Source organism: Sorex araneus, chromosome 5 (assembly GCF_027595985.1).
Source record: "Sorex araneus isolate mSorAra2 chromosome 5, mSorAra2.pri, whole genome shotgun sequence".
Taxonomy (NCBI): Eukaryota; Metazoa; Chordata; class Mammalia; order Eulipotyphla; family Soricidae; genus Sorex; species Sorex araneus.
The window spans coordinates 77,775,758-77,787,798 of record NC_073306.1 but is presented as its reverse complement, the minus strand read 5'-3'; the positions used below and the strand labels follow the sequence as shown (position 1 = coordinate 77,787,798).

The 12,041-nt window shown below is 47.6% G+C and overlaps 1 protein-coding gene across 1 annotated transcript; it reads left to right on the top strand.

Moving 5' to 3' along the window:
- The first annotated feature begins 3,436 nt into the window (after window positions 1-3,436).
- On the top strand, window positions 3,437-8,014 carry LOC129404960 (igE-binding protein-like). The gene is made up of 2 exons (XM_055139883.1): window positions 3,437-3,577; window positions 6,668-8,014. The coding sequence occupies exons 1-2, from the start codon at window positions 3,437-3,439 to the stop codon at window positions 8,012-8,014; spliced, it is 1,488 nt and encodes a 495-aa protein (XP_054995858.1).
- Window positions 8,015-12,041: the final 4,027 nt, after the last annotated feature.

Sequence of the window (12,041 nt, the reverse complement as noted above, 5' to 3'; positions counted from 1 at the left end):
AGTAACATCTCCATTGTGAGACTTGTTACTGGTTTTGGCATATCGAATATGCCATGGGTAGCTTGCCAGACTTTGCCATGTGGGTGGGATACTCTCAGTAGCTTGCTGGGCTCTTGAAGAGGGACAGAGGAATCGAACCTGGGTCGGCCGAGTTCAGGGCAAACGCCCTACCTGCTGTGCTATTTCTCCACCCTTTGATAATATATAACAGGAAATATCTATAATTTATATCTATTATATATAAAGAGGATAGGTAAGAAGTACAGTTCCAAAGTTCACAAAAGCTCAGTTGTTCTGCTACAACAGGTATAAACAAATTTCTGAATATATCTACTGTAGAAAAGGTAATAATAAAGATAATAGAGAAGATAATGACAATAAATAGTATATTATGTGAGGAAATTAAAGAATATAAAATAAATTTAGGTGTAAAGTTCATAAACATACCAGTTGTCCATGAATAGGCTGGGGTGCTGACATTCACAAATTTTTTTTTTTTGACTATCCATGAGATGGACCATTATAAAGCTGTTCATGATTGGTTTTCAGTCATACAATGATCCAACATTCATCCCTCCAAACAGTGTACACTTCCCACCATCAATATCCCCTGTCTCCCTGCCACCATCACTCAAATCCCTTCCCTCCAACCTGCCTCAATGACAGACTACCCACAACACCTCCACTCTCTCTTTTATGCATTATGGTTTGCAATACAGATGCTGAGAAGTAAAGGTGTTTTTTCACGGTGTTCAGTTTTTTTTTTATCTGGAAGGTAAGAGTCGAGTAGCTTTTGTAAATGGGTGGCAGCCTTGGGCTGTGGACATGCCTTCCAAGGCTTCCATAAGTACAGGGAGGTCTGCAGTGGGGTGGGGATGGTGGTCCATCCAGACCCTGAGAAGTCCTGGAGATTTCAGTCACATAACCTACATACCTAAATTTTCTGTAAATTATATCTTGGTTAGGTCCATCCTGGGATACTAGAGTCCAGCCAGGGGCATGGTGGCAATTTTTGATTGTGGAAGAAAGCGGCTGATGGGGGATCTGCTTGGGCAGGCACCAGGCTGACCTGCTCCCTCCAATTTACCCTGGTCTATTCAGACTTATGCTGGTCTGAGATTAACTGTGGTTTTTGATCTCTTTCTAGATTTACTTATGGGTCTCTGAAGCAAGGATGACAAATGAGCTTACACAGCTGAGCCAGAGATGATTTATGGGTATTGCTCCCATATGCATAACTTTTGTCCATTTGATTTCTCGAGAAAGTTGGTCCCAAGTTTTGAGATCCGGTCAGAGATACAGCAGCAATTTTGGAGTATCAGGAATCCTGAATGCACCACCAGGCTAATGCACTCGCCCTGTGGGTACAGGTTGACCTGATGGCAGCACCACGTCCCTGGACATACACAAATTCTTATCAGTCAGAATGAGCAAATGATCAACCTGTGTGCTTCCCATTTCTAAGTTGTTTATGCTTCCTTTAACTTTCAACCTCACATATTGGAAAAGCAGAAAATAAAGCATCGAGTTAATTGACAACAGGATTCTATGTTCATAGATATTGAGAATAAACTCAGGTTTTTTTATTAATAGATAGTGAGAATATGTTTCAGACCTTATCATTTGCAAGATATTAATCACACAGATGAGGTTAAGGTGGGCCAGAGGAGAGAGAGGTATTTCCCAGACTCTGGTGAAAAACAGGCATCTTTGCATCTGAGCTTATGTGCATGATAACGTGGGTAAGAATATAAAGTTTAAAATAACCTTTAAATTGTGCTGATTTTCTATGTATTCATCAAATTCTATGTGCTAACTGTGCTGTGACAAGGGAAACACTTTTCCCCTTTGATTTTGAGGTGAAGATTTATCAAGTGTCCTAAATAGTGTCTTTATCATTAAGTGTCCTGTTTGTATTGGAAGATTGGTAATTGTTTTAAAATTCTAAAGAAATAATATTACAGAAACAGCAGAGTACAACTCAAAAGTTTACACTAGTGAACTGCTATGTATGAGCAATCCTTATTTAAAACATCGTGTATCTACATTGAAGAAAGAATAACCCCATTATCCAAGTAACAGTATTGTGTCCCATGACTTATAGCAACTTCACTTGACTCAGATACTCCATTTTTCTCATAAATTGTTGAATTTATTTCAGTGAAATCAGTCAATAGTCCACTGTGCTCCACTTATTTTATTGAAGATATGACTGCAATCCATTATGGGTTATACCATAGTTGATTGACATTTCTTTACCAGAAGAATTCTACAATACAATTTTACCACAATTTACCTTGCTGTTTGACATTGATGTTCTGTTAAGCAGATAGCTATATGCAGACTGCCATTACAGTCATTCCTCTGTATGATTTTTATGGCATTATTCACTTTCCTGTTGGATGCATACTTAGTGAAATGACAAGATCATAGGTATCTGAATTACTCTGAAATAGATAGCTCCAAATAGTTCTTATGAATATCCTGTATCAGGTATGGGGATCGTTTTTTCTACCAAGAGTGAATGGATATCAGTAACATCATTCACGATGCACACCACACGCACTGATGGACCACTGGCAGCTGAGGAAGAACATGTGTGTCTGTCCCATTATATACCTCAGCCAGACCATAGGAATTACCAGGCTCACACAGTTACACTGGCTGAATATTTCTATACCCCTACACCAACTAAAACATCATAATTTCTAACAGAAAATAGCCTATCAGGATTATTACCACTATAAATTCTGTGTGCATGTGTAATGAACGATTTTATCCCTTCACAATAAATGTTCTGAATCTTAAGATACATGGACTGAGGTATTTTGTTGAGAAGTGTCAGGTTTTTTACAACTTACATCCATGAATCAAATGAAAGTACAAATACCGATTCTGTATCACATAAGTAGATATATGTATCGGGGTAAGGTAAAAAAAATAGCTAGATATTGCCAGAGGTGAATCTAGGTAAAAGACAATAACAAAATAATTGGAAATAGGACTGAATTCTAAAATTGTGGGTTTTATATACTAACTGGTGCTTGTAAAGCTAAGAAAATATCACTGGTGAAAGCAAATACTATTTTCTTAAAGAAGAGATTATCACATTGTTACATTTTCAATAATAAACAAATGATTTTCCTTACAGAAGCACTTTGGCTGGTGAGCTCCCTCATTCTACCATGACTTGTCAACATTCAGGCTGGGGCCTCTGTATTTACTGTTGAGTCAAGGAAATCTAAACTATCTGTGAAGTAGAAAGGAGAAAGGGCTGGAATTTCCAATCCAAGTGTGCTGGGGCCTTCAAACATGAACTTTTAATCCCAATTTATCAGGCTTCAAAGCTGGGTATAAACATTGTGAAAATCCTGAGATGAATATGCCTTAAAGAGTGTATCCTTTAGTGTTTACCCTCAACATGACTCATTGCTGAATGGGTGTAATAAAACTGTTAGATTTTCAGATTCTGGGCAATTTTAATCCAGAGGAGCCAGACAAAGACACAGAAGAGGCAACGGGAACAGCAGCTGAGGATTCACTTTCCCCATCCCATCCGGAGTGGTGTCTGCTGCATGTAAGTTTCCTTCTGATGCTGGTTGAGTCACCGAGTGATTCGTGTGAAGTTGGGAGAAGAAAGGTGGCAACCTTGAGAAGGGAATCTGCCAATTTTTCTCAATCCACCTCTGCTACCCAGGGAACAGCTGGGAAATCTAGCTAGGACTCAGCCTGCTGTGAGTTTAGCTCCTTGCAGGAAAGGAAAGTCAGTCCGAGACTTTGCCCACATCTTTCAGTTCCCTGCCTTTCCCTTGCAGAAAAGAAATTCAGGAGGAGACAAGCAGTGAAGCATGACAGATCTTATTTGGAAGTTTTGAGGAAGGGGAGAAAGAGAGAAACGGACAGAGACAGAAGGAAAATGTGCTCAAGAGAAGAATGTGGGCTTCTCCAGATTGAAGAGGGAGCCCCAGCAAACATCCAGCACTAGATATGAAATTATGAGAGACACATCTCAAGGAACGGGGGAGGGATATGAGGGCCACACATCGCCGGAGCAGCACATTCACAAACTTCCTGTGTTTAAGATGGATTTTATATAGTTATTCCCAAGTTGGCCACCTGGGGTTGTCTTTTTTAATTTTATGAGCCCGCACGGCAGAGCCTGGCAAGCTACCCATGCGTATTGGATATGTCAAAAACAGTAACAATAAGTCATTCCTAGCAGTGTTTATCATTTTGTAATTATTGCTTACATTTATATATGCCTATGTAGAAAATCTTCTTAGAGGTTTGACCTGAGTACTACAGCATCTGGTATTTAATAGATGCAAAATAATTTAGTTAAATGACATTTGTAATCCCCACATAGCTCATAATATTGAAAAATTTACACACTAGTTTTTTTTTTTTTTAAATAATTTTATTGAATCACCATGTGGAGGGTTACATAGTTCTCAGGATTATGTCGGTTATACAATTCTCAAACACCCTTCCCTTCACCAGTGCCCATCTCCCATCACCAACCCCCCCAGTATACCTGCCACCCCCTCCCACCTCCCCAGTCCCCACCCTTGTACATGATAAGTTCCACTTTGTTTATGCCTTATCTCGATTACATTCCATGTTTCAACACACAACTCACTACCATTGTTGGGGTTTCCCCCAAAAAAGGAAAGCAGTCCTATTGCCAAGGAGGCATTTGATAGTTCTCCACTGCTAAGAATATAGAGATATTAAGTCCCCCTGTTTGTTACATAACTTTTCTTTTTCCCCCTTGCCCCGCGCCACCGAGTTCACGCCTGTTTGGTAATCGCCACGCTGCCTGACAAGGGAAAAAAAACCGAAAAGGATGGTTATTTCCCGTCATCGGCAGGCGTGGGGCTCTGGCTTAGTTGATAGACTAGTAGAGTTTCTGCAAGCAGTTTCTGGAACCGAAGGGCTTGCGCTGGTATCGGCTCCGGCTCGAGATTCCACCAGCGTCCCACTGTTCCATGTACATAATTTTTCCCCTTATATCCCATTCCCACGCCACCAGGTCTGTTTGCTTAATGGACATCACACTATGTTTGACACCAGGCCGCGTTTCTTCCCGAGAAAGAAGGATATTTCTTCTCAGCCGGCGTGGGGATATAGCTTAGTTCAGTCTAGAGAGATGGCTACCACTTTGATTGCCTTCAATATTTCAGCAACAGACTTACTATTCTTGTTAGGATCTCCCACAAAAGTCCGACCCATTAAAAAGGGACCATTACATATTGCTGATGCTAAGATGACATTAGGTCATCTGCCGTGGCCGCGCGGTTTTGGGTTTCTGTATAAAGTCCAGGAAAAGTACAACCAGAAATATCACTACAAACTTTTACCCTTTTATGGTGCTCATAAGATGGAGAAGCCTAGAGAGAGGCTCGGCGTCTCCATTTTGCGCTCAGGAAAACCGCGGATCCTGCGCTGTGCTCAGGGGGGAGGTGTGGAGAGAGAGAGAGGTTAAAAGAATTGGGGGATGCCCGGCTCCCACTGTTTCAGCGCACCGTGGGGTCTCTGGTCCCATGCCGGAATTAGTTCAGTGGGCTGTTTGGAGTCCAAGAGCGCTTCCTTGGGCTCTTCCATCATGCTCGCTCCGCAGCAGGGTCCAAAGGTACACACTAGTTTTTAATTCAAGTATTAAACAGAAATTGACATGTATTTGCACTCACCTTCACTTAGGTTCATAACTTAAGAAACTGAAGTACTGAGTGAATCAATGGACACGCCAAAATTTAAGTTCAAGTTTGGAATAATTTTCAAATTTTATGTTAGTTGCTCAACTATAAAATGAATTGGCAAATATAGATTCAACAATAGGTTCCAACATGCTTTTCTCTGATGCATATTCTAGGGTGACTCCAGGAATGACTCCTGGATCTTTACACTGGCCGTGCTTCTAAGCTGTAGGGAGCCAGAGCACATTGCGCATGCGTGGCGGCCATGACAGAATGACCTCATATGGGGTGATTGGCGAGAGCCAATAGATGAGCACCACGTCAGAGGCGGGGCAACCAGGCTATATAAGGACTGCCGTTACCCGGGTTGTGATTCTTTCTCTTCGTGAGTTAACTAAATAAACGGTTGCAGAAGGATCCTCAACCCGTGTCGTCTCACTCTTTGCTGGTGAAGGGAAATCGCGACGCGGGCAACGAACAACTGGTGCCGAAACCCGGGAAATCCATCTTGCACCGCGAGGAAGAACCTCTCCTCTTGGAGGGAGGATTCAGAACTGCAGGGACGACTGCTCGGAGAGGCGTGCTGCGGACCACTGCCCAGTGTTGGTAAGAAAAGAATGCCCGTTTCCTGGTGGTGGGGAGCACTCTTTGTCCTCCTTATTTGGATTTGCCTTCTCTTTTGCTCTTGTGTCTTTACTATGGGCACTGAGGCGACTTGGAAGATGGTTCAAAATTGTTTGGAGGATGAGGCATGCTCCATAGTGGTCAGGGAAGGCCGGCAGGTGTTGGAAAAGGTCCAAGACAGTTTGTCAGAAACTGAGCGATCATAAGGGCTGGGCACGCGTATGAAAATACCCAGCAATAAGGAAAAAGGACTGCCCGGTGGGGGCAAGAAGCTAGAAGGGAAAGGGGAAATAAATGAAACAAATGACCCTCCCGCTGCTTGTGCACCTCGATCCGCCTCGGACAAGGCCGGGGACTTGTACCCCAGGCGTGACGTGGCTGCAATCAGCTTAGACCTTAGACATAGACCTAGACATAGCCCCTCGGAGGATTCCTCCCTTAGTTCCGAAGAGGAGGATTTATTACAGCGAAAAGCGGCCCGTTATGAAGCAACTAGGTACCATCCTCTGGAGTCTCGGGCTCGCAGTGAGAGGGGCTCGACACGCCCCTCGCCTTCCGCTCCTCCCCCTCCACCCTATCATGATCCTCCCTTGGACAAGGCACGTCCATCTCGTACTTCCCTGTTTCCTGATAATCTGCGCAGGCAGATGCGATTAGCTTTCCCCGTCTTTGAGGGGGATGGGGACGAGCGCGTTTACGCCCAGGTGGAGTTTGCTCAGATTAAGGAGCTAGCGGAGGCGGTCAGGAAGTATGGAACAAATGCCAACTACACCATTTCCCTGCTTGACAGGCTAGCTCGGGATCGAATGACCCCCAGGGATTGGCAGGACGTGGCCAAAGCCACGCTACCCAATAACGGGAAATTTCTAGAGTGGAAGGCCCTCTGGTATGATGCAGCTCAGGATCAGGCTCGCCTTAACCGCAACGCCCGTGATGCCGCGCAGCATGCGTGGACCAGTGACATGCTTACTGGCCAGGGCGTCCATGCAGAGAATCAGATTAACTTACCCTGGGGGATATATCCCCAGATATCCTTGCTTGCCATAAAAGCCTGGAAAGGCCTTTCCGTAAAAGGTGAGACAGGTAACCAACTCACAAAGGTCATTCAGGGGCCTCAGGAACCCTTCTCTGATTTTGTTGCACGCATGACGGAGGTGGCGAGTCGCATTTTTGGTGACTCGGACGCAGCGACCCCCCTTATCGAGCAGCTCATTTTTGAACAAGCGACTCAGGAATGCAGGAATGCCATAGCCCCGAGGAAGGCTAAGGGCTTGCAGGATTGGCTTAAAGTCTGCCGCGAGCTCGGGGGCCCCCTCTCCAACGCTGGCCTAGCGGCCGCCATTCTCTGCTCACAGTGGCAGCGAAGCTCGGATCCCTCCTGGGACCGCACCTGTTTTAATTGTGGGAAGCGAGGACACGTTAAGCGTGACTGCAGGGCGCCGCGGGCGACCCCCTCTCTGTGTCAGCGCTGCAAGAAGGGCAATCACCCCGCCGACCGTTGTCGGTCCGTCTGTGACAATACGGGGCGGCTCCTCCCACCTCTAATCTCGCAGGAGCCAAAAAACAGGAGGCGAGGCCCATGGTCTCAGGGCCTGAACAAGTATGGGACCAGGTTCGTTCGGGAGGCTCAGGAACAGCAACCCAATGCAGAGTCACCCAACTGGACCTCCGTGCCACCTCCTCCCTCACCATAACCCCTGATTCAGGAGTCTAGCCTGTTCCGGTAGCACCCGTGCAAGAAGCCCCTCCTGGATGCATTGGCCTTTTAGTGGGAAGGACAACCCTCGCAAAGCTGGGTCTTATAGTTTACCCAGGTACACTAGATGTCAGAAAACCGAGCATTCAGGTTTTATGCTCCTGCCCGACAGGCACCTTTGTAATTAAGGAAGGGGACCGTGTCACGCAGGTGCTCCTCTTCCCGGCTGGTTTTGAGGACCCTAAATGGAGAGGCCCCTTGGAAATCCCCGCCACGAATCCTGTGCAAGCTTACCTAGTCATGGACCTGGCCAAGAGACCTAAACTGACCCTTTCCATTCAGGGTAAGCGTTTTGAGGGCATTATGGACACCGGCGCTGACCGGAGTATCATCTCCTCGCACTGGTGGCCTAAGGGCTGGCCGGTGGCTGAGTCTGAGCATGAGCTTCAGGGTCTAGGTTATACCCAATGCCCTTCCATGAGCACCCAGGTCCTCACCTGGCGTACTGATGAAGGGAGCAAGGGTTCCTTCACCCCATATGTCCTGCCTCTCCCAGTTAACCTTTGGGGCAGGGATGTCTTAACAGCCTTAGGCATAGTCTTAACCAATCAGTACTCCCCTCAGGCACGTAAAATGATGCAGGGCATGGGGTACATACCAGGAGAAGGACTAGGAAAGAGTTCCAGTGACATCACAGAGCCTATCACTGCGGAGGGAAATCAAGGCAAAACGGGGCTGGGTTTTTGATCAGGGCCACTGGGGCGGAGCTACCCATTCCCTGGACCACGAGATCCCCGGTCTGGGTGCCTCAGTGGCCCCTGCCCCTAGATAAGCTCCAAGCATTAACAACTATTGTGGCAGAACAAGTGAAAAAAGGATGCGTTGAGCCCTCCACTTCCCCGTGGAATACCCCAGTTTTTGTCATTAAAAAACGATCAGGCACCTGGAGACTTTTGCACGATCTTCGCGCAATTAATGCCCAAATGGAACTCTTAGGCCCTGTACAGCAGGGCCTCCCCTTGCTTTCCGCCTTGCCCGCTAATTGGTATCTCTATATTATTGATATTAAGGATTGCTTTTTCTCCATTCCTTTGCACCCTGCAGATCGCCCCCGCTTTTCATTTACTGTTCCTGAACTTAATCATAAGGGTCCCGACTCTCGATATCAATGGAGAGTTTTACCCCAGGGCATGGCTAATAGCCCCACTATATGCCAGCTATATGTCCAGCGAGCCCTGCGACCACTTAGAAAGCAGTTCCCTCAACTTTATGTTATACATTATATGGATGATATTTTGTTAGCATTTCATAATAAGGATACCCTGCAGGAGGCCTTCAAGGTCCTCAGAGATGCCTTTGACGAATGGAACTTACAATTGGCCCCGGAGAAGGTGCAATTTTCTGATACTGGCTCCTTTCTGGGAACCACTATCTACCCAAAGTACATCATGCCTCAAAGGATTCAGTTACAGGCGCGAGATCTGCGCACACTCAATGATTTTCAGAAGCTATTAGGGAACATTAACTGGCTGCGCCCCTCCTTGGGGGTCCCTTCTGGGGATATGGCCCCTCTATTTAAAATATTGGAGGGGGACCCCGCCCTGGACTCCCCCAGGGAACTAACGCCCGAGGGGCGGGTGGCACTACAGAAAATTGAGCAAGCGATTAGTAAAGCCCAGCTGTCCAGGATAGACTATCATCATCCCTGGCAATTATGTACTTTTCCTACTCGAGGCACTCCCACAGCTGCTCTGTGGCAGGATGGCCCCCTTCTTTGGATCCATCCACATGCATCCCCTGCAAAAAGTATTGTTTCCTACCCTGCTGCTGTGGCTGATTTGGCTCTAAAGGGACTTCAGCGCTCTTTGGAACATTTTGGGCTCCACCCGGCCAAGTTAATTATTCCCTATACTCTGCAACAGCGTCAGGTTCTGGCGGCCGAACATGACTCTTGGGCCATATTGTCCGTGGTCTTCAATGGGGACATTGATAATCATTTCCCCCAACATCCCCTGGCCCGCTTTGCCACCTTACATCCTTTGATTTTCCCCAAAGTTACAGTAAAGCGCCCTGTCCCTGGGGCCACCACTGTCTATACTGATGGCTCTAAAACAGGCATTGGGGCGTACTTGGCCAAAGGACAGGTGGTTCGTAGGAACTACGGCCCGCGCTCACCACAGGTGGTCGAGTGCAAGATTGTAGCAGAAGTCCTTAAACGCTTCCCGGAGCCTTTGAATCTGGTGTCTGACTCCATTTATGTGGTAAATGCCCTTGAAGTCCTTGAGACTGCTGGCGTTATAAGGGGCAGAGGCCCCGTGTCCCAGATTTTTCAGGAAATTCAGCGCAGCCTTTTGCAGCGCTGCAACCCAATTTTTGTGACGCACATTCGCGCTCACAGTCACCTCCCCGGCCCTATGGCGTTGGGCAACGCTCTTGTAGACGAGGCTACGCGCCCACTGGCCTTACTAGCTGAGCCGATCCAACAGGCGAAAGACTTCCACGAGAAGTTTCATGTTACAGCTGGAACTCTGAAGCACAGGTTCCAGATTACTCGCCAACAGGCTCGGGACGTCGTGACTGGGTGTAAAGACTGTGTCCAGTATCTCCCTGCACGGGCTGTTGGGGTTAACCCTCGAGGCCTGCGACCCCTCCACCTCTGGCAGATGGATGTCACCCACGTCCCCAGCTTGGGTAAGGCTCAGTTTGTGCATGTTTCTATTGACACCTGCTCAGGTGTTCTTATGGCCACGCCCCTGGGTGGGGAGAAGGCCACTCATGTTATCCAGCACTGCCTGGAGGCCTGGAGCGCCTGGGGCAAGCCTCAGGTCTTGAAGACTGATAATGGACCGGCCTATTCCTCTCAAAAATTCCTGCTATTCTGTGCTCAGATGCAGTTAACCCACGTTACGGGCATTCCTTATAACCCACAGGGCCAAGCCATGGTTGAACGAGCACATAGGACCCTGAAGTCTTACTTACAAAAACTGAGAGGGGGATGGGAGGACGTAGGGTCCCCCAGAAGTGCTCTCGCACTTACTCTTTTTGTGCTCAATTATCTGATTTTGGATGACTCAGGGAATTCGGCTGCAGACCGCCATGTGGCCCCTCCCCGCACTCCACCTCTGCTGGTTAAGTGGAAGGACACTATTGATAATACCTGGAAGGGTCCTGACCCTGCCCTGATCAAATCGAGAGGCGCGGTGTGCGTCTTTCCACAAGAAGCCGCGCAGCCTTTCTGGGTCCCTGAAAGATTGACACGGGCCCTGAAACAGGCTACCCCGACTGAGGAGGCGGTTGACACCGAGTCCGCAGAATGCTCCAGGGTGAACCCCTGAGAGGGATTCTCTCTTTTCTTCTTACAGAGAACATGCGGCTCGTCGTCCGGTGCCGACCCTGCGGGTTTGCAATGATGATCCTGCTGCTGACTGTGCAACCGATGGAGGCCGGATTGGGCCGGCCGGCTGACCCTACACGCCTCCTACAACAGCTGTATGGGACCCCGTGCAACTGTCAGGGAGGACAATCTTCGGTGACCCCAACGAGCTACACGCAAACCGTGGACTGTGGGACTCTGACTATATATCTCGCCACGCGGCCCAGTGCTCGGTGCGGGCTAACCCAGTTTTGGCAGTGCGTGCCCAAGCCTACTTTTATAAATAAGGGGGATCCCTGTCCTCAAAACTGTCAAGTGGTAGACCAGATGAATGCCATGTGTTATACCAGCTATTCTGAATGTACCCTAGGAGGAAAGAGGTATTTTACTGCAAAGCCCCATATGTCCTACGAGGGAACGCTCGGGGGTGACTGGTCAGTCGTCCCCTCCAGCAGAGGGAACCCTAAGTATGCTGCTGCCTCATGCACGGCCCCAGTGGGCAAAGATGCCTGCTGGCCCACGCGTGCCCCCTTGCATGTCACTGACGGGGGTCCCTCCGATGTGGCTCGGGAAAGGGAGGTGGGACAGCAGATTCAGCAACTGATTTTGGCTCTCTATCCCCAAATTTAATACGCAATGCGGAGAGTGTACC